The sequence below is a fragment of the Epinephelus lanceolatus genome, chromosome 3, assembly GCF_041903045.1.
Source record: "Epinephelus lanceolatus isolate andai-2023 chromosome 3, ASM4190304v1, whole genome shotgun sequence".
Taxonomy (NCBI): Eukaryota; Metazoa; Chordata; class Actinopteri; order Perciformes; family Serranidae; genus Epinephelus; species Epinephelus lanceolatus.
In genome coordinates, this window is record NC_135736.1 from 50,245,745 (window position 1) to 50,272,389 (window position 26,645).

The window sequence follows — 26,645 nt, forward strand, 5'->3', positions numbered from 1 at the left end:
AGTATGGGGACACCGGAGCCCCCTCATGGAGCCAGACCCAGGGGGGAGCTTGCGGGGGTTTTATGTACCGGGCGGCAGACAGAGGCGGGGCTCCTGGCGTGCTGATCCCTGCTCGACATAGCGTTGCAGAAAAACTCCACGTTTAATTAGAACATTTTCAAATATCACACAAAAAGTCAGGAACAGACGATGAAATATTTCTGTAAAAGCTTCTGTTGGAGGCGATTCATCCACCAAATGTCCAGCAGCTTCTCACTCTGCTGACTCTCTGTATCAGGTCAGTCATCCTGCAGCCCTGCTATCAGCTGGCATTCACAAACCACCCAGCGTCACATTTCTCTGCTCGCACTGAAAACAGAGAAATAAAGAGCTGCGTCACTTCAGCTGAAAGCTCTCACAGGCTGAAGTTAACACGGCGTCCCAGAGTGTCAACAACCAACACACCCAGGGTACCTTGGACACCATATGTGGACGTGGAAAGTCCACAACTTTTTGAAATACACTTGTGTTTTCACAGTAAATGTACAGCTTCTGCTCGTTAGATGCAACTTTGACTGTTGGTAAAACACTTTGTTTTTAGGTCGGTCAGAAAAAAAGCATCATGGTTTGGCATAAAGGAAACGAACAGCGGGCTCCCGGCTGGAAGTCAATGCAGTGCTTTTGTTGCCTAAACTGAAGGAAACAAACCTCAAAACAAAGTGTTCACTCACATCATGAGTTTAATTTGAAACAGTCTGAGCATGTGACGAGCAGAAACTCAACATTTCCTGTGAAAATGTGTTTTTAAAAATCCATGAGGTGTGTCACAGGTGTAAACTGACACGCCGTCCCTGAACGTCCAAAACTGACGCAGGAGGGAACCCAGAGTGTTCTGACGTGTAGGCAGTGTTGGGCTCCTTACTTTAAACTGTAATATATTACTCATTACTCTTTTCAAAAGTAACATTACTTATTACTCCCTAATTGTTTTTCTCCCCAAAATCCAGGTGTGTGTCTGTGTGGATGTCAGGGTGATCACTGCTGCGGTTAGGTAGCTCCTATTTACCTGGAGGTCTTCAGTTACCTGTGAGCAGTATTTCCCAGAGATCTTTCTGACAGATGACTCATGGAGCAACATTTCATCCAGCACACATCCAACCGCCAGCTTCATCACTTCGCTGTGTCTGCAGCTGTCCACCAGTAAAACCCAGTTTGGGTTGTTTAGCCAGTGCAGAGCTACAGCCGACCTTTGCTGCCGAGGAGGGCTCACCTTTGGTGGGGTGTATTTCCTGGAGCCCTGTGTTGTTGTGTTGTCAGTCGTAGTAGCCGAGGTGTTTCAGATCGGAGGTTCAGTTGGACGAGTTTTGGTCAGACGACCTGCAGCTGCAGAGTTCTTGTCATCTTTCCTCCTGACAGAATCTAAGTGACGAGAATATTTCCAGCTGCTGAGGTAAAAAGTTCACTGCTTTGTAACGTGCCTATTGCAATAACAAAAATGAGTCCGCTGATGTGACGGTGTATTTCAAGTCAGCAGTGACATGATAACAAAAGTGACATTGAAACCAGTTGTTTGGTTTTTGGGGTAACTGTGATACAACTGCAGACCACCTCCTTAACACTAAACACACACACACACACACACACACACACAGGGGTAAAAATAAAGAGTGGAGGAATGTGAGTGGTGATAATCAGTCAGCAGAGATACCCTCTGTCACCTCTCTGCTTCATCATCATCATCATCATCATCATCATCATCAGCTGTTTACTGGAGGAGATTTTCTCACCTCATCTGAATCTGTGAAAATCAGCGTTCACCCTGTGCTCCTCTGTCCCGCTGCCAGAATCCAGAGCAGAATGAAATCATTTGGACTGCAGTCAGTGTGCAGCCGCTCTGTGCTCCTCACTGCAAACACAACAGACGCCTCCTTTCATAAACCAAAGTATTAGACAGTTCCTGCTGATGGTGCCACATAACTCCACAAACAACTGTCCATCCAATCTGACCTGAAGCTGTGTCACAAATATTTGTTAAAACTTTGAAACCATCTGACTGATGACCATATCAGCTGTACTGCACAGTGTGTCCTGAGGGGGGCGCCATGCTGCTGCAGTTACATTTTCATTTAGCTCACAGTGGAAACTCCTGACCTCTCTCTCTTCTCACTCAGAGAGAAATCTGCACACAAAAAATAAAATAAACAAATAGCTAAATTCAACATTAAAACCAAGTGTGTACTAATTTACTGTTGTCTCTGATGACAGTAGTGTGTGTGTTCAGTGGTGACTGCGACAGCTCAACCCGCCATCTTGCTTTTGATTGCTCCTTTTTTTTTGTTGCCTCGTCTCAAGGGTGTGAACTCAAGTCACAGATCTAAAGACTTTAAACTTGACTTGGCAAAATTAAAAAAGACTTGGAACTCAACTTGGACTTTAACAGCAGTGACTTTACTTGGACTTCGACCTTTTGACGTCAGATTCAAATTCATTTTATTATTATGATGAAACATAAAAACCAAATACTCTTTCACTTCTAAAAACTGCAAAATTAAAAGTTCTCAGTGCAGTAAAATAAATCAATCTAAACTAGAAAAGGATGATGAAGTGCAGTCAAAAGACGAGGCGAGCTCATGTGTGCTACAGTTCAACAGTCTGATCTCTGGAGGATAGAAACTGCTCCTCAGGTGTTTTGTCCTGCAGCAGATGCACCTGAACCGTCTCCATGACGGCAGGAGAGAGGAGAAACTGGGATGGGAGGGATGAGAGGAGTCCTTCACTACTCTGTCTGCTCTGCAGATGCACCTCTGGCTGTAGATGTCCAACAGAGATGACAGCAGCGCGCCAGTGATCTTCTCTGCTGTTCTCTGCTTTGCAGTTCCCATACCAGGAAGTAATAGAGTATGTCAGGACACTCTACGGTGCCTCGGGAGAAGACAGTCATGGCTGGGCTGGGGAGATCTGCCTTTTTCAGTCTGTGGGGGAGATGGAGGCGCTGTTGGCCCTCTTTGACGACCACTGTGGTGGTGTTGGAGGTCAAATCATCTGCCAGATGGTATCCTAAGAACTTGGTGCACTTAACTTTCTCCACAACGGAACCAGAGATGATCCAAGAGGATGCTGGTCTGGTGTAGTCCTCCTGAAATCAATAATCATCCCTCTTGTTTTGTTAGTCATGAGGGTGAGGATTGAGGATTTGCACCAAGTTGTCAGCTGCTCCACCTCTTTGCTGTGCTCTGACTCATCCTCGTTGCTGATGAGGCCCAGGACTGATGTATCATCAGCAGACTTTTTGATTTGGTTTGAGGTGTACTGTGTTTTAGTCCGGGAGACAGACACCGTCTCAACATTTAGGACTAGACTGAAGACTTTCATTCTTGATAGAGCTTATAGTTAGGGCTGGCTCAGGCTTGTTTTGGACCAGCCCCTAGTGAGGCTGACATAAGCCTAGTGTTCCGGGGGACCTCCTATAATACACCTCCTATAATACGCCTTCTATAATACACCTCCTATAATACGCCTCCTATAATACAACTCCTATAATACGCCTTCTATAATACACCACTTATAATACACCACCTATAATACACCTCCAATAATACACCACCTATAATACGCTTCCTATAATACACCCTCTATAAAACACCTCCTATAATACACCTCCAATAATACGCCTCCTATAATACACCACCTATAATACACCTCCAATAATACGCCTTCTATAATACACCTCCTATAATACACCTCCTATAATACACCACCTATAATACACCTCCAATAATACACCACCTATAATACGCTTCCTATAATACACCCTCTATAAAACACCTCCTATAATACACCTCCAATAATACGCCTCCTATAATACACCTCCTATAATACACCTCCTATAATACACCTCCAATAATACACCACCTATAATACGCCTCCTATAATACACCCTCTATAAAACACCTCCTATAATACACCTCCAAGAATACGCCTTCTATAATACACCTCCTATAATACACCACCTATAATACACCTCCAATAATACACCACCTATAATACGCCTCCTATAATACACCCTCTATAAAACACCTCCTATAATACACCTCCAAGAATACGCCTTCTATAATACACCCTCTATAAAACACCTCCTATAATACACCACCTATAATACACCTCCAATAATACACCACCTATAATACGCCTCCTATAATACACCCTCTATAAAACACCTCCTATAATACACCTCCAATAATACGCCTCCTATAATACACCTCCTATAATACACCACCTATAATACACCTCCAATAATACACCACCTATAATACGCCTCCTATAATACACCCTCTATAAAACACCTCCTATAATACACCTCCAAGAATACGCTTTCTATAATACACCCTCTATAAAACACCTCCTATAATACACCACCTATAATACACCTCCAATAATACACCACCTATAATACGCCTCCTATAATACACCCTCTATAAAACACCTCCTATAATACACCTCCAAGAATACGCCTTCTATAATACACCCTCTATAAAACACCTCCTATAATACACCACCTATAATACACCTCCAATAATACACCACCTATAATACGCCTCCTATAATACGCCTCCTATAATACACCCTCTATAAAACACCTTCTATAATACGCCTCCTATAATACACCCTCTATAAAACACCTCCTATAATACACCACCTATAATACACCTCCAATAATACACCACCTATAATACGCCTCCTATAATACACCCTCTATAAAACACCTCCTATAATACACCTCCAATAATACGCCTCCTATAATACACCTCCTATAATACACCTCCTATAATACACCACCTATAATACACCTCCAATAATACACCACCTATAATACGCCTCCTATAATACACCCTCTATAAAACACCTCCTATAATACACCTCCAAGAATACGCTTTCTATAATACACCCTCTATAAAACACCTCCTATAATACACCACCTATAATACACCTCCAATAATACACCACCTATAATACGCCTCCTATAATACACCCTCTATAAAACACCTCCTATAATACACCTCCAATAATACGCCTCCTATAATACACCTCCAATAATACGCCTCCTATAATACACCATCTATAATACGCCTCCTATAATACATCCTCTATAAAACACCTCCTATAATACACCCTCTATAAAACACCTCCTATAATACACCTCCTATAATACACCCTCTATAAAACACCTCCTATAATACACCTCCAATAATACGCCTCCTATAATACGCCTCCTATAATACACCTCCAATAATACGCCTCCTATAATACACCACCTATAATACGCCTCCTATAATACACCACCTATAATACGCCTCCTATAATACACCCTCTATAAAACACCTCCTATAATACATTCTCTATAAAACACCTCCTATAAAACACCTCCTATAATACACCTCCTATAATACACCACCTATAATACGCCTCCTATAATACACCCTCTATAAAACACCTCCTATAATACACCTCCAATAATACGCCTCCTATAATACACCTCCAATAATACGCCTCCTATAATACACCTCCTATAATACGCCTCCTATAATACATCCTCTATAAAACACCTCCTATAATACACCCTCTATAAAACACCTCCTATAATACACCTCCAATAATACGCCTCCTATAATACGCCTCCTATAATACACCTCCAATAATACGCCTCCTATAATACACCACCTATAATATGCCTCCTATAATACACCCTCTATAAAACACCTCCTATAATACATCCTCTATAAAACACCTCCTATAAAACACCTCCTATAATACACCTCCTATAATACGCCTCCTATAATACATCCTCTATAAAACACCTCCTATAAAACACCTCCTATAATACACCTCCTATAATACACCACCTATAATACGCCTCCTATAATACACCCTCTATAAAACACCTCCTATAATACACCTCCAATAATACGCCTCCTATAATACACCTCCAATAATACGCCTCCTATAATACGCCTCCTATAATACGCCTCCTATAATACATCCTCTATAAAACACCTCCTATAATACACCCTCTATAAAACACCTCCTATAATACACCTCCAATAATACGCCTCCTATAATACGCCTCCTATAATACACCTCCAATAATACGCCTCCTATAATACACCACCTATAATATGCCTCCTATAATACACCCTCTATAAAACACCTCCTATAATACATCCTCTATAAAACACCTCCTATAAAACACCTCCTATAATACACCTCCTATAATACGCCTCCTATAATACACCCTCTATAAAACACCTCCTATAATACACCTCCTATAATACGCCTCCTATAATACGCCTCCTATAATACACCTCCAATAATACGCCTCCTATAATACACCCTCTATAAAACACCTCCTATAATACACCTCCAAGAATACGCCTTCTATAATACACCCTCTATAAAACACCTCCTATAATACACCACCTATAATACACCTCCAATAATACACCACCTATAATACGCCTCCTATAATACACCCTCTATAAAACACCTCCTATAATACACCTCCAAGAATACGCCTTCTATAATACACTCTCTATAAAACACCTCCTATAATACACCACCTATAATACGCCTTCTATAATACACCCTCTATAAAACACCTCCTATAATACACCACCTATAATACACCTCCAATAATACACCACCTATAATACGCCTCCTATAATACGCCTCCTATAATACACCCTCTATAAAACACCTTCTATAATACGCCTCCTATAATACACTCTCTATAAAACACCTCCTATAATACACCTCCTATAATACGCCTCCTATAATACGCCTCCTATAATACACCCTCTATAAAACACCTCCTATAATACACCTCCTATAATACGCCTCCTATAATACGCCTCCTATAATACACCCTCTATAAAACACCTCCTATAATACACCTCCTATAATACACCTCCTATAATACACCCTCTGTAAAACACCTCCTATAATACACCTCCAATAATACGCCTCCTATAATACGCCTCCTATAATACACCTCCAATAATACGCCTCCTATAATACACCACCTATAATATGCCTCCTATAATACACCCTCTATAAAACACCTCCTATAATACATCCTCTATAAAACACCTCCTATAAAACACCTCCTATAATACACCTCCTATAATACACCACCTATAATACGCCCCCTATAATACGCCTCCTATAATACGCCTCCTATAATACACCTCCAATAATACGCCTCCTATAATACACCCTCTATAAAACACCTCCTATAATACACCTCCAAGAATACGCCTTCTATAATACACCCTCTATAAAACACCTCCTATAATACACCACCTATAATACACCTCCAATAATACACCACCTATAATACGCCTCCTATAATACACCCTCTATAAAACACCTCCTATAATACACCTCCAAGAATACGCCTTCTATAATACACCCTCTATAAAACACCTCCTATAATACACCACCTATAATACACCTCCTATAATACACCTCCAATAATACGCCTCCTATAATACACCCTCTATAAAACACCTCCTATAATACACCTCCAAGAATACGCCTTCTATAATACACCCTCTATAAAACACCTCCTATAATACACCACCTATAATACACCTCCAATAATACACCACCTATAATACGCCTTCTATAATACACCCTCTATAAAACACCTCCTATAATACACCACCTATAATACACCTTCTATAATACACCCTCTATAAAACACCTCCTATAATACACCACCTATAATACACCTCCAATAATACACCACCTATAATACGCCTCCTATAATACGCCTCCTATAATACACCCTCTATAAAACACCTTCTATAATACGCCTCCTATAATACACCCTCTATAAAACACCTCCTATAATACACCTCCTATAATACGCCTCCTATAATACGCCTCCTATAATACACCCTCTATAAAACACCTCCTATAATACACCTCCTATAATACGCCTCCTATAATACGCCTCCTATAATACACCCTCTATAAAACACCTCCTATAATACACCTCCTATAATACACCCTCTATAAAACACCTCCTATAATACACCTCCAATAATACGCCTCCTATAATACGCCTCCTATAATACACCTCCAATAATACGCCTCCTATAATACACCACCTATAATATGCCTCCTATAATACACCCTCTATAAAACATCTCCTATAATACATCCTCTATAAAACACCTCCTATAAAACACCTCCTATAATACACCTCCTATAATACACCACCTATAATACGCCTCCTATAATACACCCTCTATAAAACACCTCCTATAATACACCTCCAATAATACGCCTCCTATAATACACCTCCAATAATACGCCTCCTATAATACACCTCCTATAATACGCCTCCTATAATACATCCTCCTATAATACACCCTCTATAATACACCTCCAATAATACGCCTCCTATAATACGCCTCCTATAATACACCTCCAATAATACGCCTCCTATAATACATCCTCTATAAAACACCTCCTATAATACACCTCCAATAATACGCCTCCTATAATACGCCTCCTATAATACACCTCCAATAATACGCCTCCTATAATACACCACCTATAATACGCCTCCTATAATACGCCTCCTATAATACACCTCCTTTAATACACCACCTACAATACACCTGAGTTCAGTTGTGCAGCAGTGTGAAGACAATAGAACAACCTACACACACTGTGTTAGTTTACAGGAACATATCTCAGCTTTAACCTCCTCACTGAGTCACCTGCAGACGTCTGTAGTAAACTGTGTGCACGGCGCTCTGTGGTCATGAGGTGTGAGAGCTGTGTGCAGGTGTTTGTACATCTGAACGCTGATGGCCAGCTGATAGGAGTTGATATTTCGGTGTGTTACAGACTTCCTGTCGTTCCTCCTCAGGAACCTGTGATGTCTGCAGCTCTCTGAACGTGTCACCTTCTCTGGGTGGAAAATCACTGCTGTGAAGGTTGTCATGTGGGAGGAGGAGGAGGAGGAGGAGGAGGAGGAGGAGGAGGGGGCACTTATCCCAACATTCCTGCCTGTTGTGGCCCATCGGTGTCACCAGGCTGCCGTTAGCTGTTAGCCGTTATCTCCCCCACGTGTCGGCGGGGACGAGGAGCTGCTGGATGGCCCCGGGCCCCGCAGAGCCTTGTATGGCCATGGCCCACTGGGAGAGGGACGATAAGCAGCTCACAGGCAGCTATGCAGCCATGTTTAGAACAATGTCTGTTTCTGTTAAATTTAGAGTAGTTATCGGACGCAGCTCTCCCTCCTGAACGCACTCTCTTCTCCTGCTGCTGCTGCGTCAGGACCAGAGGTGAGTACTGGCTCAAAGGAGGGACAAAAAGGAGCAAAATCTGCTGAGTTTGTTCAGAAGGAGCAGATTTCCACCCAGCTGTGGAGGAGAGGATGATGCTGTGCTTCTGTGGGGATGCTCTGATGTGGTGGGGATTTAATAACACTGTAGTGATGTAGTCACACTGTAGTGATGTAATAACACTGTAGTGATGTAGTCACACTTCATTTCATGTAAATGATTAGTGTCATTGCACGCTGTCCTTTTAGGAACCAAATAAACTAAACTGATCATTCTCACGCTCAAACAGTGACAGACAGGTTCACTGTGAAGGTTTTTTACATTAAATGACATTGAATAACATTTTTTAGCTGTAGTTTGCCTCTTAATCAGGAAATGGGAGCAGCAACATACTGAAATTATCATCAAACATTCATTCATAACTGTATGTATGGGCGCAGTTGAATATTGCAATAATAATGTGTGGTTATCACAAAATCCCACAGCACACTGCTGGAGAAGCACTGTAGCTATCAAACCTCAGCTCAACACTTTATATTTCTATAGTTCAATGACATTTAAAGAACTTGATGTGCTTGTTGTTTTTATGTTCATATCAATCAGTCAATTTTATTTATAAAGCCCAATATCACAAATCACAATTTGCCTCACAGGGCTTTACATCATACGACATCCCTCTGTCCTTAAGACCCTCACAGCTGATCAGGAAAAACTCCCCAAAAAACCCTTTAACGGGGAAAAAAAAAACGGTAGAAACCTCAGGAAGAGCAACTGAGGAGGGATCCCTCTTCCAGGACGGACAGACGTGCAATAGATGTCGTACAGAACAGATCAACATGATAAATTAACAGTAATCCGTATGACACAATGAGACAGAGAGAGAGAGAGAGAGAGAGAGAGAGAGAGAGAGAGAGAGAGAAGGAGAGAAGGTGCCCGGTGTATTATAGGGGGGTCCTCCGGCAGACTAGGCCTAAGTCAGCCTAACTAGGGGCTGGTACAGGGCAAGCCTGAGCCAGCCCTAACTATAAGCTTTATCAACAAGGAAAGTCTTAAAGCCCAACTTGCAGGTTGGAGACCATGGTGAATAAATGTGTAGGAAAATGATGTAGAAACTCGATTAAAACAAAAAACAAAAACATATACACACTACAGTGACTTTTGGGGTTGTTTTTGTGAGAGAATTTTGCTTCCGCATCTAAAAACCCACTAACCGGAAGTGAAGTAGCGGAGCCTCCCTCTCCGCGGAGCCCACCCGCCCTCGCACATACCCCCGAGGCTCGAAGAGGGAGACGAGAGCGGCCCCGTACATACCCCCGTGCGGGGCCGCGAGCCTCGGGTCCCACACATACCCCTCTCCGCAGAGAGGGAGACCCGAGCCTCAAGGGTATGTGCGATGGTGCGCGGGCAGGATCCGCCAGGAACATAATCCTCCTGTCCAAAATGAGCGCTGCACACGACCGCCTTTTTGGTCACAGATGAAGCCGTGAAATTGCCCCTCTTCACCTGCACAAAACGCACCCAGGCATGAAAACTAACTCCACTCCGTTTTCTGTCCGGAAAACGGTGGACTTGATGTCCTGACAGACTCGAGTTTGTGCAACCTGCACAAACACAATAATTCAGTATAATCACAAATGGTGAAATGCACTGTTAACAACCGAAAAAAAAAATACTAACTCACAAGTTTACTACCGCTCAGACTCACTACCACCTGCTACTGCGCATTGGACAGAGGCAGGGTCAAGGGCGCTAAAAAGAGCCACTTTTTCCTCTGAATGTGTGCCCTTATGTCGTGTAAACTGTAATAAATTCTGAATTAACTTCTCATATGGTAATTTTCAGACAAGGTTATGTATATATTTTTAAAAACATTTAACCTGCAAGTTGCACTTTAAGTCTAGTCTTAAATGTGGAGACGGTGTCTGCCTCCCGGACCGCAATAGGAAGATGATTCCACAGGAGAGGAGCCTGATAGCTGAAGGCTCTGGCTCCTGATCTACCTATGACACAGAATGAAACACTCCAACAACAAAACAGTTCACCTGACACAGAGTTCCTGTCAGACATGTGACACATTTATTTAGTGTTACTTTTCTCTCACTGTGTTGGACTAAACTAAACGTTTTGGCATTGACAGTGCTGACCTGCTCGTCTGCAGCATCTTTGTAAAGGAGATATTTAATTTCAGTGTGTTGAAATGTTTAAAGTCAGTGACAGAAGTGCTCTCAGTGATTCTGACTGTTGGACACAACGCTTTCCTCCCAGATGAGACCATGCATGTACATGTGCTAAAAATGGAACAAGTTTACTGTGGGTATGCCTTGGATAGGCGCTTTACGCTATCAGTTAAAGGCTGTCTCTCTGTGTCTGAGACAATCTCTCCTTTACAGTATCGGCTCCGACTGTCTTTACTGTCAGAGAGTTGAACTGTGAGGCCGAAGAGCTGAGCTCCACATGTAGAGTTACTACGTAGCTTGGAGTGAAAGATAAAATTAACTCCAAAGAGGATTCAGATGGTGGTTTGAAAGTGTTGACAGAGAGAGAGATACAGAGAGGAGGAGGAGGAGGAGGAGGAGGAGGAGGAGGATCATGGCAGGCAGCAGTGTGGTGGTTTCATGGTGACAGTGTTATGATCCGACTGTGTTCCTGCTTCTCGTCTCCACATCATCTGACAGGCTTTTATTGTTTCACAGCAGGAGGACGCAGTGGACGCTTTATTCACACTGTCTCTGTCTCCACCATGAAAACTGTCCTCAGGGTTTTGTGGACATTTTGAGACAACGTCCTGCGTTTGTTTTTTCTTCTGTCAGATACTGAAAGTGCTGGAGCGACGGTAGGTTTCTGATTCTCTGTACAGAACAGTGTGTGGTGATGTGCTGCAGGATACTCTCTTTAGATCCAGTCTGTGTTACTGTGAGGTGTCCTGCTGCATCAGAGCAGGTCGGACATGCTGTGCAGTGATACAGCAGCCAGTGCATTTAATGTGTCTTTAATGTCTCCTTAAAACTGTATGAGTTTAAGTTATTTAAAACGGTTACTTAAATGAAGAATATCATGTCATGATCATATATTTTAATAATTTAAAGTAAATTCAGGTTAATGATCGTTGTTTATAAAAAGGAAAACTCAAACTATGAAGGTTTAAATATTTTTTATAGCAGTCCAATCTTTTCTGCTTTCTACAAATAAGACATTAAAACCAAAATGCTCCAAATGTATCTTCCTCGTACGATCTTATGTGACACATCCAACAAGACTTAGCTCCTCTGTTTACGAAACCCTTAAATCTGAATGACTCTACAGATCTCACTGGAGAGCAGCAGAGGAAAATATTAGGGCATCAGTTATAGAAAATACACACACGTGTGAGCTGTAATACTGTCTTTAAAATGTTACACATGCTTCATGTTCAGCATTACTGAGGGGCAGCTCCGTCTCCTGAATGTGTTACATGCAGTTCACACGTTTTGTTTGTTTTGTAATGTGCAGACATGCAGAAACTTTAACAGCTGGTTCTCAAGTTGTCACATAGCGTCACTCGATCAGTGATCAGGAAGGCGCCCGTATGTGTCGCAGTGTTTCCATCAGGAAACATGACCAAAGCTTAAAAACAGTGACATTTCATCAGAGTCACTTTGTTTGAGCTCATTTTAAATCTTCAACGAAAATAAAACAGATCCTGTAAAAATAAATAAATAAAATAAATATCTGCGGGCGTGAAAAATAAAAAAAAAATCAACTCCAGGGTTTCAACCTTGAACCTGAAACTCTCAAACACCAAAAGATACGTTTTTTAATATCTAATAACGTCCGCTGTGTGTGGTTACTGATTTCATTCTGTCCATTGTTTAGGCCGATATGACATTTTGTTGGTTTGATGTTGTCACAGGCGGCCAGGGGCGTAAATATAGACGGTGCAGGTGGTGCGGTTGCACTGGGGCCTGTGAGTTGGGGGGGCCCACAGTGTGTTGGGGGACAATGGGCCCTACGAGCGACTGCTGCCTTAGAAATGTTTCTGTGTTCAAGAAGAAGAACTCTCGTTAAATTCAAAAAGGTGCCATTTGCTGTATCTGCCACTGAAAACAAGAAACCTTCTGTATCATATGTTTTTTAATGGTCAGACGCATCTGTAACAAAATTAAAAGCTTAATCTACACAAACTATAAAAGGGTTAAATTAACTGAATGACTTCTTGTTTCCTTTGGTGTTGTGTGTCACACACAGATGCATATATATGTTGATGTTGTCCAGTGTTGCGTCTCTGTTGGATCATGTGATGAGACGATATGTGCAAATTGAGACTACCTGTCAGGTAGTCTCAATGTGCACAATGTGCTGAGGCCGGCTGTCATGTTTTCTGCTGACGTGCACGGCTTGTGTGATGATGATGATGTGATCTGTGAGGAAGATCTGCAGAAATCAGCTGTTAGTTTTGTGCCGTTTGCTCGTCTCTTTGGCTCCAGTAACTACATTTGTACACAGAGTTAATTATGTGTAACCCACAGAAGAGGATCTACCGTGATCCACAAACAAGTCTTGTTACATGTGTGTCGTGTTAAGTCACATCCACATGAATTACAAATGCGTCAAACTTCCTCTGTAAACACAAACTTTACATTTATCATTTGGACAAACAGCTTTTTCTGTCTTTACCCACAGAACTCAAACTGGATCCTGACTTGCATCACTTTAAACTCAAATTATGTCTTGCAGTTTATGTCTTGTATTTTTACTGTTTGTTCTTCGCACTGTCACTTGTGTTCTTGTTGCTGAGTCTTTTGGATCTTAAGGCCCAGAGAGGTGCGGGCATTGCAAATTAGCTCAGGCTATAAATGCCGTGGTGTGTGGCATTTATGTGTGCTGTACAAATAAACATTAAATAAATAAATGAATAATAAATAAATTTCACATAACAGTGTTACAGGTTTTACAAATGGAAACAGTTTGACCACAGCAGATACACGTGACGTCATGTTTATACATCTGTGGATCCATTTTTACACGTGAAGCTGGTTTTGCACATTTGTGACATTTGTCACATGACCCACTTATATATATATATTTTTTTTTTTGGCTGCCTGCAAAAAAAGCTCCACATTTATCAGCCTTTACGTTAAAGTGATGAACACATGAATGCACCAGTAGTTTGATTTGATGTGAAGTGGACTGTTCTGCTTTTACTTTTTGTTTCTGTTGTGCTTTCACCTGAGTAAAAGATCTGAGTTCTTCCTCCACCACTGCAACCCTGTGTCACATTAGTCTGTTAGCACGATGCTAACACATAATGGGAATTTCCATTAAAGCGGTACTGAAAGTTAGCATTGCAATCTTGATAATATTATTCTTACAAATGATCCATTTTTATTTCACATCCTTGACAAAAAATAAATATGTGCTCATACTTAGAGGCATAAATTCCCCATGTTCTACTAGCAGCGTCAGATGTCTGTCCTCACGTCTGTCCTCACGTCTGTCCTCATGTCTGTCCTCACGTCCAGGTGTTGTTCAGGATGTGATGCGCGACAGGCTCGTTGTTTTATCCTACTTGGTCCAGTTATCTCACGTGAGAGAATGTCGCCACCTGCTGATGTGGCGAGAAACTTCACCTCAAACTGATTTTTTTTTGTTTTTTGTCACAGATCTGCTGCAGACTAAATTATGCAAATACACAGGAGGGAAGTCACAAATGTCACATGACCCACGAACTCACAGGAAGCAGTCCACAAATGCGCAACACTAGTTTCTTGTGTAAAAATGGATCCACAAATACGTAAATATGACTTCATGTGTGTCTGCTGTCATCAAAGTGTTTACATTTGTAAAACCTCAAACATTTTTATGTGAAATTAAAGTTTGTGTTTACAGAGGAAGTTATGTGGATATGACTTTACACAACACACGTAAAAAGATGTGTTTGTGGATCACGGTACACATCTGTAGATCCTCTTCTGTGGGTTACAGATAATTAAGTCAAAAAAAAGAATAATTAAAAATAATTGTCCCCCGGTCCCTTACAGTTGTTACTCTGTGATTTAAGTAGAGAAGCGAGGATAAGGGGGCGGGACTCTGAACATCTTTATTTCCTCCATTTGAGCCGAGCTACAAACGTGATCGGACAGAAATTCAAAGTCTCCTTCTTTGTCCTGCAGGTTTACGGGAGCTCGAGCGTCACCATGAGCCGAGCCGGGACCTCGTCGCTGCTCTCCACCTATCAGCTGCTTTTCTTGTCGACCATCATCTCAATTGAAGTCCCGTACTGTGCTGCAGGAAGCTCGACCGTCACATCCAACAACACGCTCAGTAACCACACAAAATGTGGAGGAGGTACCAACTGCATCGAAGGTGTCATCCTGCCGATATGGAAGCCAGAAAACCCGGCCTTCACCGACCGCCTCGCCAGAGCCACTATTTACTTTGTAGGGTTGGCGTACATGTTCTTGGGCGTGTCAATCATCGCTGACCGCTTCATGGCGTCCATCGAGGTCATCACCTCCCAGGAGAGACAGATCACCATCAAGAAACCAAACGGTGAGAAGATCACCACGACAGTGCGCATCTGGAATGAGACGGTGTCCAACCTGACCCTGATGGCGCTGGGTTCCTCCGCCCCAGAAATCCTCCTGTCAGTCGTGGAGGTTTGCGGTCACAACTTTGACGCCGGCGAGCTGGGTCCCAACACCATTGTAGGAAGTGCTGCCTTCAACATGTTTGTCATCATTGGCCTGTGTGTGTCTGTCATTCCTGACGGAGAGACCAGGAAGGTGAAGCACCTCAGGGTGTTCTTCGTCACCGCCACCTGGAGCGTCTTTGCGTACACCTGGCTCTACCTGATCCTGGCCGTCATTTCTCCAGGTGTAGTTGAGATATGGGAGGGGCTGCTCACGCTCTTCTTCTTCCCCCTTTGTGTTGGACTCGCTTACGTGGCCGACCGCAGACTTCTTTTCTACAAGTACATGTACAAGCGCTACAGAGCGGGGAAGCAGAAAGGAATGATCATTGAAACAGAGGGCGAGCCGGAGCTCCCCTCAAAGGTCGACATCGAAATGGATGGGAAAATGCTCAACTCCCATGAAGAGGAGTTTGATTTGAATGAGCTGGATGAGGAGGAGGCCCGCAGGGAGGTGGCCAGGATCCTGAAGGAGCTTAAACAGAAACATCCTGAGAAGGAGATGGAGCAGTTGATGGAGCTCGCCAATTACCAAGTTTTAACCCAGCAGCAGAAGAGCCGGGCTTTCTACCGCTGTCAGGCGACCAGGATCATGACAGGAGCGGGCAACATCCTGAAGAAGCACGCCGCTGACCAAGCCAAGAGAGCCAACCAGCATGATATCTGCTCCGAGGTTTCACTCAACGACTTCTCCTCCAAGCTGTTCTTCGACCCCGGTACCTACCAGTGTCTGGAGAACTGCGGCAGCGTAGCACTCAACGTGGTGCGGCGTGGTGGAGACCTGACGAGTACAGTCTCAGTGGATTACCGGACTGAAGACGGGACCGCTAACGCCGGCTCTGATTACCAGTTCACCCAAGGAACTATTGTGTTCAAACCAGGCGAGACTGAAAAGGAAATCCGAATTGACATAATTGATGATGACATCTTTGAGGAAGACGAGCATTTCCTGGTTCACCTCAGCAATGTGAGGGTCACATCTGAGGGCGCCGGCTTAGACGAGTGTGAGGCAAACCATGTGGACTGCCTCGCAAGTTTGGGTCTGCCGTGCACGGCTACCGTCACAATCTTTGATGACGACCACGCCGGGATCTTTACGTTCGAGGAACCGGTGGTGACGGTGAGCGAGAGTGTCGGGGTGATGGAGGTGAAGGTGATCCGGACCTCGGGGGCTCGCGGTGTCGTGGTGGTGCCGTACAAAACCATGGAGGGGACGGCTAAAGGAGGCGGCGAGGACTTTGAGGACACACACGGAGTCCTGGAGTTTGAGAATGATGAGATCTTGTAAGTACAAACCTCCAGTGCTGAGTGATGATGAAGAGTCATGGGAGCAGTGCACAGTTCACTGGTTTCTCTGCAAGGCATTCTGGGTATTAGAGTGAGGTCAAAATCCAGCCCAGTCACCAGAGGAAAACATTTGCATTGTACATTTCTGAAAACTACAAATATTTTATATTTGCACTTTTCATGTTTCATATCATCGTTAATAGTTACTAGTGATTTTTACCGAGGCGTTGCTGAATGTCTTCTCTGAATTATGGCCCCCTAAACTGGGTATTTTAGGCCAAACATCTTTTTTTGCACCTAAACGTAACCACAAGGTTGTCGAAACGTAAAGTTTCAATGTATCAGCTGCAAAATAACGTACAAATGTAACGTACCCACAGTTTGCAGGAACTAATGCTGCGTTCCAGGCAACCTGTAAGTTGTGTTTTTACAACTTTCTACCCGTGACAGTGCACTGGAACGGCAGTCAAACCCGTAACTTACCACCCGTGAACTCGTACCAGATTGATGTACTCCCAGTTACGCTTTCTGACGTCACACAGCCCTCTAAACTCTAAACCAATGACCTTACTCCTCTAAACAACAATGGCAGCCCCATGGATGCGGTGTTGATGCAGGTGATACACGGTGAGAAACAGACATAAAATAACCCTAATGTTAACGCACTATTGGCAGCCGCTCTAACAGCTGGTTTCCGGTGCAAGAATAAATTAATACAAAATATGTTTCCAAAGTCACAGATAAAATAAAAAGTAAAATAGCATCTGTGACCTTATGCGCCGTTTATCCTCCGTTTCACTCAAATGAGCAAGGAACAGGCACCTTTGGTGACAATAGTGACCATAAACAAACATAAACCCCGCACGGTCCGCCATGTTGCTTTGAGAGTTTGGCGTGACTTGCCTGGAACGCTATGAAGTCGTGAGTCGTGACTTGAAGTGGTGACTTACGGGCTCAGAAACTTGCCTGGAACGCAATACAATGCTGACATTTTCTCTGGAAGCTGGGCTGCAAAACCTGTCAAAAAGTCAAAATGTCAGTTATTTTGACAGAGTGTACCAAACACTGAGCATCCTGCGATATACGAACAAATTTTCTCTTGTTGTTGTTCCAATCAGTGATTTGTCCTTATTTTGTTGGTACACGTTGAGTTTTGGGTTTCACTAATGTTTTCTGAAGGTAAGATTTTAGGAGGTGTCGAGAGCACCCCGACCAAGAGAAAACATCTTGTTTCATGGTCCACACACTGTTTGTCCAACATGAGGAGACGTAAGTTTTAAATATGAGAAACATAAAAAATGCATGAACATCATACAATCATATTTAGATGAGGTTGTTTTCGGGTAATGACTGGATAACTGAATTCCTGGGCCAGATGTGGCCCGTCAGTCTGATATAACCTGCAGGTGGATATGGATTGAAAGAGTTTTAGCTGCAGCAGTGGCGGCGTCTAAGCTGAAATATCTCAGCTGTTGAACAGAGAGAATGAATCCTACCAACTGAAATGATTCTTCATGCGGCGCCATCATCAGGACAAATATCTGTGCCTGTTTAGTGTCAGTGGAATCATGTTAAACATTACTCCTGCTACATGTTAGCACTGAAAATATTCTTTATGACATGCAGTTTTGTTTTTACAAAACCATGAACTACGATCTGATGTACTAATGCATCACATGCAGTGGTTCCTCACCATCAGATACACTGACATATTCTATAGATATTTCGTATTATATTCAGCATAACAACAGTACAGAACAGCTGATAAAGTGACCCATCACACCAAATAAAGAAGAACACAATAACTGCAGGACGTTTGTGTGAAATGAGCAATTTGAATGAGTTTTGAGTCGATTATGTCCTGTGAATATCAGAGATACGTTTTCATAATAGTCTCAAAGAGCTCTCTTTATTATGTATTTGATTAAAAGATTCAAAATTCTGATTAAAGATTAGATTTAAATTCTGTCAGACAGATCTTTGGGAAAACACCGCTCACAGGTAACTGACGACCTCCAGGTAAATAGAAGCTACTTAAGCTCAGCTACACTTACCGGTGATCACGCTGACATTCACACGGAGACACACCTGGATTTTGGGGAGTAGGTCATATAACGAATAGAGTAATGAATTACTGTTGGCAGAGAGGAATAAGTAAAGTAATGTTGTTACTTTTGAAAAGAGTAATGAGTAATATATTACAGTTTAAAGTAAGGAGCCCAACACTGCCTACACGTCAGAACACTCTGGGTTCCCTCCTGCGTCAGTTTTGGACGTTCAGGGACGGCGTGTCAGTTTACACCTGTGACACACCTCATGGATTTTTAAAAACACATTTTCACAGGAAATGTTGAGTTTCTGCTCGTCACACGCTCAGACTGTTTCAAATTAAACTCATGATGTGAGTGAACACTTTGTTTTAAGGTTTGTTTCCTTCAGTTTAGGCAACAAAAGCACTGTGTTGACTTCCAGCCGGGAGCCCGCTGTTCGTTTCCTTTATGCCAAACCATGATGTTTTTTCTGAACCTGATCTCAGAGTCGTGTTGCCTAACCCCGACGAAGTCCACCTAAAATCAAAGTGTTTTACCAACAGGATGAGAACATGGTGCAAATTTATAGTGTAAGTCAGTGTTTTTGTATCACCCCCAATAAGACGCCTTTTTTGGAGCTAATACCATCCTCATTATCATCCTCACTGTGACCTCGTCACATGTCCACGTTTGGTCATGGACTTTCCACGTCCACATATGACGTCCAAGGTACCCTGGGTGTGTTGGTTGTTGACACTCTGGGACGCCGTGTCAACTTCAGCCTGTTACATGCATTGTCTGTTTTCAAAATACACTTCTGTTTTCACAGGAAATGTACAGTTTGCATACAGTCTCTTTCAAAATAAAAGTACTACACCGGAAGTCAGTGATCAAGTGCCAGTTTTTAACAACTCATCATGGTAACACCACATGGTCAGTGCTGTTCACGTCTATATGGGGCGGTTGTGGCTCAGAGGTAGAGCGGGTTGTCCACCATTCGGAAGATCAGCAGTACAATCCCCAGCTCCTCCAGTCTGCATGTCGAAGTATCCTCGAGCAAGATACTGAACCAAATTGCTCCCGATGATGCTTCCATCAGTGTGTGAATGTGTCACAGGTGGCACCTTGTATGGTAGCCTCGGCCACCAGTGTGTGTGTGTGTGTGTGTGTGTGTGTGTGTGACTCGTAGTGTAAAAAGCGGTCAGATGACTGGAATACAAGTGCAGGTCCATAAACCATTCACCATGACGCACTAGGTATCGTCCAGCGTTTGTTGTTGATGCTCCAGGACGGCGTGTCAGCTGGGCGGCAGAAATCACTGACAAAGCGGCGGGATTTGACAATTTTGGATAAAAACAGACAAACAAAACTCTTTATTCTTGAACAAACTCAGTCATCACTCACTCATGTTGTCTGACACCAGCACGTTAGACGTATGGAGGATCAGCACCCAGCGGTCGTGCTTGGAGTCATTCTGGAGTCAGGCTGGATGATAGTACTAAACAGACATTCATTAATTACTGGTCCTGCGGTAACTCCGCCTCCACACGGTCATGTGACTGTGACTTCAGGTTCACATGCCTCACATAGTGGCTGCAGGCAGACTCTTTCCATGTCTGCGGGCAGCAGGAATGTAATGACAACACATTTATTTCCAGAGAATAAACACGGCCACTGGCTGCGAAGGAAGCGGACGGCGTGTTAAGATGGAAAAGGTAGCACGCTCATTCTTTGTTTCAGTTTATTAATGAGGACGCTGCCCTACATTTACTCTGCCGGGAGAGCCTTATATAGAGCGATCAAGTTATCAGCCGGATATGACAGATAGTCCAGTCTGATGATCCAGTCTTATTGATATCAATATTAGTGTCTCCATGTCCCGTCAGTCCTGTGGTCAGAGCAGTCTGTGTTACATGGAAACTTTCATTTCTCCTTTTTTTTATTTTACTGTGTTAACCTTCTGAAAACAGAACAAGGTTTGGCTTTACAATCTTACAGGAGGCCGGTGTTCACTTCCTGTAAGATTGTAAAGCCAAACCTTGCTCTGTTTTCCTAAACCCAACCACGTGTGTGTTGTTGAAGGGAAAAAACATCAGTTGGAGGTGCTTTTATTTTGAAAGAGACTGTATGCAAACTGTACATTTCCTGTGAAAACAGAAGTGTATTTTGAAAACAGACAATGCATGTAACAGGCTGAAGTTGAGACGGCGTCCCAGAACGTCAACAACCAACACACCCAGGGTACCTTGGACGTCATATGTGGACGTGGAAAGTCCATGACCAAACGTGGACATGTGACGAGGTCACAGTGAGGATGATGATGAACATGGCAGCCAGGTCACAAACTTTCTCATGTTACAGTTAAACAGTCACTAAGAAACAGGAAACACGGTGACAGAACCTTGATTCATATTTGGTCAGCAATACCTTGTGTGACAGTTTGACCACGGTTCATGAGCAGAGATCGACATGATTGACAGCTGCGTTACAGACTTCTTGGCTCTGATTGGTTGTTTTCGTTCACTTGCTGTAAGATCATTAGAAATGCTACATGGCGACAGAGTAGAGACAGCAACATGATTTTTTATTGTCTCATTTAGTTTGGTTTACTTCCTGGATTTGACTTTCCTGATCAGGTCACCACAGAGCTCTCTGCTGCAGGACCAGAGTTTATGGAGCTTCATTATCAGTTTGGTTTTCACTGACAGCCAGAGGATTAAAAAAACAAAAAACAAAAACAGTTAGAAATACTTTACTTCACGTCTCTTTGGGAATTATATTTGATGACAAGTGCTGAAAGGAAGTAAAAGAATAAACAAGGCAGAAACAAACTATTATCTGAGGGAGTATTTTATGTCACTTTTCTGTTACTGTCTCAAAGTCACACTTTGTCCACCTGAATCTCAAATCAGAAGGAGATTAACTGATCAGTCCCTAACCTGCCTTCACCAGGCTGACTGACAGCAGACATTTACCAGACCAAAACAGTCTTCATGTCAGCTTCATGGGACAAAACCAGCAGTGTCTTTATGTATTGATCATTGATTTTATTTCCCCCGCCACCCGTAGAGTGACGGGGGTCTCTCCTGCATTGACACAGGTCACTCACAGACAGACTGGGAGCTGATTCATCAATGCAGATCAATACGTTCAAAAGACATGCAGCAGGAAATTTGTGTGTTTTAAAAAGCCTTCTGTGCAAATTACACTTCACCTAACGTGACGAAGATAGACTTGAAGTATTAAAAAACCTCAGGACTTGTGGACTGATACATTTAATTGAATGGAGGTGAATCTGTTTCATGAGAAGGACGAGTGACAAACGTCAGACACACTCTGTGTTGTTAACTGCGCTCTTGTTAGATCCTGACCTCACATCAGTGTCGGACTGAAAGAGTGGAGTACGCCTTTAATTTAGTGTTAGCCTCAATCTTTCATTCTTTGTCCAAGACTTCTGGTTGTTGGATGATTGTTGGATGTGTGTTGGATGATTGTTGGATGTGTGTTGGATGATTGTTGGATGTGTGTTGGATGATTGTTGGATGTGTGTTGGATGATTGTTGGATGTGTGTTGGATGTGTGTTGGATGTGTGTTGGATGATTGTTGGATGTGTGTTGGATGATTGTTGGATGTGTGTTGGATGATTGTTGGATGTGTGTTGGATGATTGTTGGATGTGTGTTGGATGTGTGTTGGATGATTGTTGGATGTGTGTTGGATGATTGTTGGATGTGTGTTGGATGATTGTTGGATGATTGTTGGATGTGTGTTGGATGATTGTTGGATGATTGTTGGATGTGTGTTGGATGATTGTTGGATGTGTGTTGGATGTGTGTTGGATGATTGTTGGATGTGTGTTGGATGTGTGTTGGATGTGTGTTGGATGATTGTTGGATGTGTGTTGGATGTGTGTTGGATGATTGTTGGATGTGTGTTGGATGTGTGTTGGATGATTGTTGGATGTGTGTTGGATGATTGTTGGATGATTGTTGGATGATTGTTGGATGTGTGTTGGATGATTGTTGGATGTGTGTTGGATGTGTGTTGGATGTGTGTTGGATGTGTGTTGGATGATTGTTGGATGTGTGTTGGATGATTGTTGGATGTGTGTTGGATGTGTGTTGGATGATTGTTGGATGTGTGTTGGATGTGTGTTGGATGATTGTTGGATGATTGTTGGATGATTGTTGGATGTGTGTTGGATGTGTGTTGCTCAGCTGCATGTGTCCTGTCTGTCTCCTTGGACTGTGTCCTCTGTGTGTCCTCTGTGTGTCCTCAGTGTGTCCTCAGTGTGTCCTCAGTGTGTCCTCAGTGTGTCCTCTGTGTGTCCTCAGTGTGTCCTCAGTGTGTCCTCTGTGTGTCCTCAGTGTGTCCTCAGTGTGTCCTCTGTGTGTCCTCAGTGTGTCCTCAGTGTCTCAGCCGTCTGCTGCCGTGCTGTTGGTGCAGATAAACACCATGCAGCTCTCTTCCTTATTTGGGCAGCCTGTGTTGAGCAGCAGCAGGACCTGCTCATCGTCCGCGGCTCGGCCCATAAAGCAGACAGACGACTGCAGCCGGTTCCTCTCAGAGACGACCATAGGGGAGGTCGTTGCTGGCCGACGGCCACGTCTCTGATCTGAGCTGATGTTTTACTGCAGCTTCTGTTTCCCTCCACAGAACGCTGTAACCCTGCAGATACGAAGCAGACTGACTGTGGAGTTCAGACTCTTCATACAGCTGCACTAACGTTCATCTGTGGAGACTTTCAGCCTCTTTTAGCTCCTAGTTTTGGGCTCGGGCACATTTACTCAGACGCAGAGACGTGTTTTCTTTATTCACTGTTCACATTTGATTTAAATACTTTGATGTTCTCTGGGTCACTTCCTGATTCTGCTGCTGATGATACAGGAAACATACGAGCTGAGAGGTTTATGTAAAATACAACCCCAATCCCAAAAAAGTTGGGACACTGTGTAAAAAAAAAAAACACAATGCAATGATTTTAAAATCTTTTAGATCTTTATTCAAATAAATACAGTAAAAAAAAAAAATCAGATATTTAATGTTCAAACTGATAAACTTTATTGTTCTCTGTAAATCTGCAGCAGGTTGTAATAAAGCTGTGACAGAAGCCTGTTTCCTGTCACTGTGTGACATCATCACCTCATGAGCAGCGTTAAAAATCTCTTGATGCCCGCGGTGCCATTGTTTTCCTATGGAAGCTGGCGTTAACGCTGACGTCGGGGTACTTTTCGATTTCGGTGTCACATTGTGGGCTTCACCGGCGTTTTGACGCAACACCGAAAGTTCAGTTTTGTTGAACTTCGTCCCGTGTGACGCTGACCTTTATGTGTAGAGCCAATGATTTTACAGAAGAACGCAGGCGGGGGCAGAGACAGGGTGCGGAAAAATTTAAAGATCCGACTACAAGATGGAGGAGAGATCAGCATTGGGTCAAATCAGCAATCATGTGCAAGCACCTTCACTGTTGAAGTATCTGACTTCAGTGTCTCAACAGTCCCATGATGCACCTCTCCGGGGTCGACGCTTCATCATGTCCCACACATAATAATAATGATGATAATAATAATGATAATACATTTTATTTATAGGCACCTTTCAGGACACTCGAGGTCACTGTACAAAAGACAATAATAAAACATGACAGTCAAAAAACGCAATACATAAAACAGCAGTAAAGTGCAACAGTGAGGTCATGAGGTCAAGGTGAGTTTTGAGGTGGGACTTGAAGGAGGTGACAGAGTCCAAGTGTTTTATGTCCTGCGGTAGAGAGTTCCAGAGGCGGGGGGCCGAGCGGCTGAAGGCTCTCGACCTCATGGTGGATGAGCGAGCAGGTGGGAGGGTGAGTTGAGGAGGAGGAGGACCTGAGGGCACAGCTGGGTATGTTAATGTGAAGGAGCTCAGCAGGATACTGAGGGGCAGGCCGTTGATGGCCGTGAAGGTGAGAAGGAGGATTTTATAAGTGATGCGGTATTTGACTGGAAGCCAATGGAGTTGCTGCAGGACAGGTGTTATACGACTAGAAGAGTTCTGGAAATAATTCTGGCGGCACAGTTTTGAACCAGTTGCAGTTTATGGATGGACTCTGGTAAACATGTCCAGTGGGAGACAGGTGTGGACTGCAGGCAGGTCAGTCTGGTACCTGCACTCTGTCACTACGGAGACACGCTGTTGGAACACGTCACAGTGTGTCTCATTGTCTCGCTGGAAGAAGACGGGACGTCCCTGAAAGAGACGGCGTCTGGATGGCAGCATATGTTGCTCCAAAACCTGGATGGACCTTTCAGCATTCATGGAGCCTTCACAGACAGGAAGTTACCCATGATGCACCTCTCCATCCCATCACAGACAGGAAGTTACCCATGATGCACCTCCACGAGCCGGTAACGATCTGTATGGTCCTGGAGGACAGGATGTCCATGATGGACTGGTCAGAGCACTTTGTGAGAAACATACTCCTGCAGAGCCGGAGAGCTACCACCATTTTAGACGCGCGCATGCGCCGAACACCAGACTCTCAGTTGTATGTTGTACAGACGCAGGTCACTAAATACATACTTTAGATTGTTGTTGTAAAAACAACGTTAGCCTTGCGTTCACAAACACTTGTCTAAAGAAGAAATAGAAACTTTTCCACTACCTAGCGCACTAGCCTTTTAGCTAACGCTGTCTCCTTATCAGCTCCTTAATCATGGATCAATAAAGAAAATAGCAACTTTCACCACAGTTTATTTTGGGAGGATCACTCCAAGGAAACATGTTCTTTGTTTAAATGATCATTTTGAAGTCGAAACAGACAACTTTTCAGCTAACTTAGCTAGCATGCTAGCTGTGCTAGGTAAGGCTGGCAGCCAGAAACAAACAACTATGATTCATTGTTGGTTAATTGTGCTATAATTGAAACAAAGAGCACATTTTCTCGCGGTGGTCCTTCTGAAATGAGCAGCGGTTGAAGTTACTATATTCCATCATGATCAGGGAGGTAGTGCACAGACGCTAGCTATAGCGCCAGCATAACTAGCTAATTGAAATGTTGACTACTGTGAAGTGATTGGCTGAATTAAACTGATAAGTTTTTCACTGACGGGATTGTGAGCCTCTGACTGGCCACATTAAAAAATGACTGACAAATACCGCACCCTCTCCAGCTCACGCATGCACACGTCTACAACAGTGGCTCTCCGGCTCTGCAGGAGGAGGATGCTGCTTTGTGTTAGTCGGGCTCAGAGAAGTGGGCGGAGCCTGATAGAGTCTGAACTGTCATTGGTAGCTGCTGCGATGTGTTTACTGACAATGGTTTTCCAAAGTGTTCCTGAGCCCATGTAG

At 43.3% G+C, this 26,645-nt stretch overlaps 1 protein-coding gene across 5 annotated transcripts in view; it reads left to right on the forward strand.

Moving 5' to 3' along the window:
• Window positions 1–9,124: 9,124 nt before the first annotated feature.
• The window catches only part of slc8a1a (solute carrier family 8 member 1a), a 38,106-nt gene continuing 20,585 nt past the window's right edge, over window positions 9,125–26,645 (forward strand). For 3 of the 5 annotated variants that reach the window (XM_078166560.1, XM_033624601.2, XM_078166562.1), the window contains exons 1-2: window positions 11,950–12,168; window positions 15,485–17,286. In XM_078166560.1, the coding sequence (XP_078022686.1) occupies window positions 15,509–17,286 (1,778 nt within the window). In that variant the 5' untranslated portion in view covers window positions 11,950–12,168; window positions 15,485–15,508. Of the gene's footprint in view, window positions 9,336–11,949; window positions 12,169–15,484; window positions 17,287–26,645 lie in introns of those variants that run through there. The other 2 variants (XM_078166561.1, XM_033624602.2) reach the window with 2 other exon arrangements.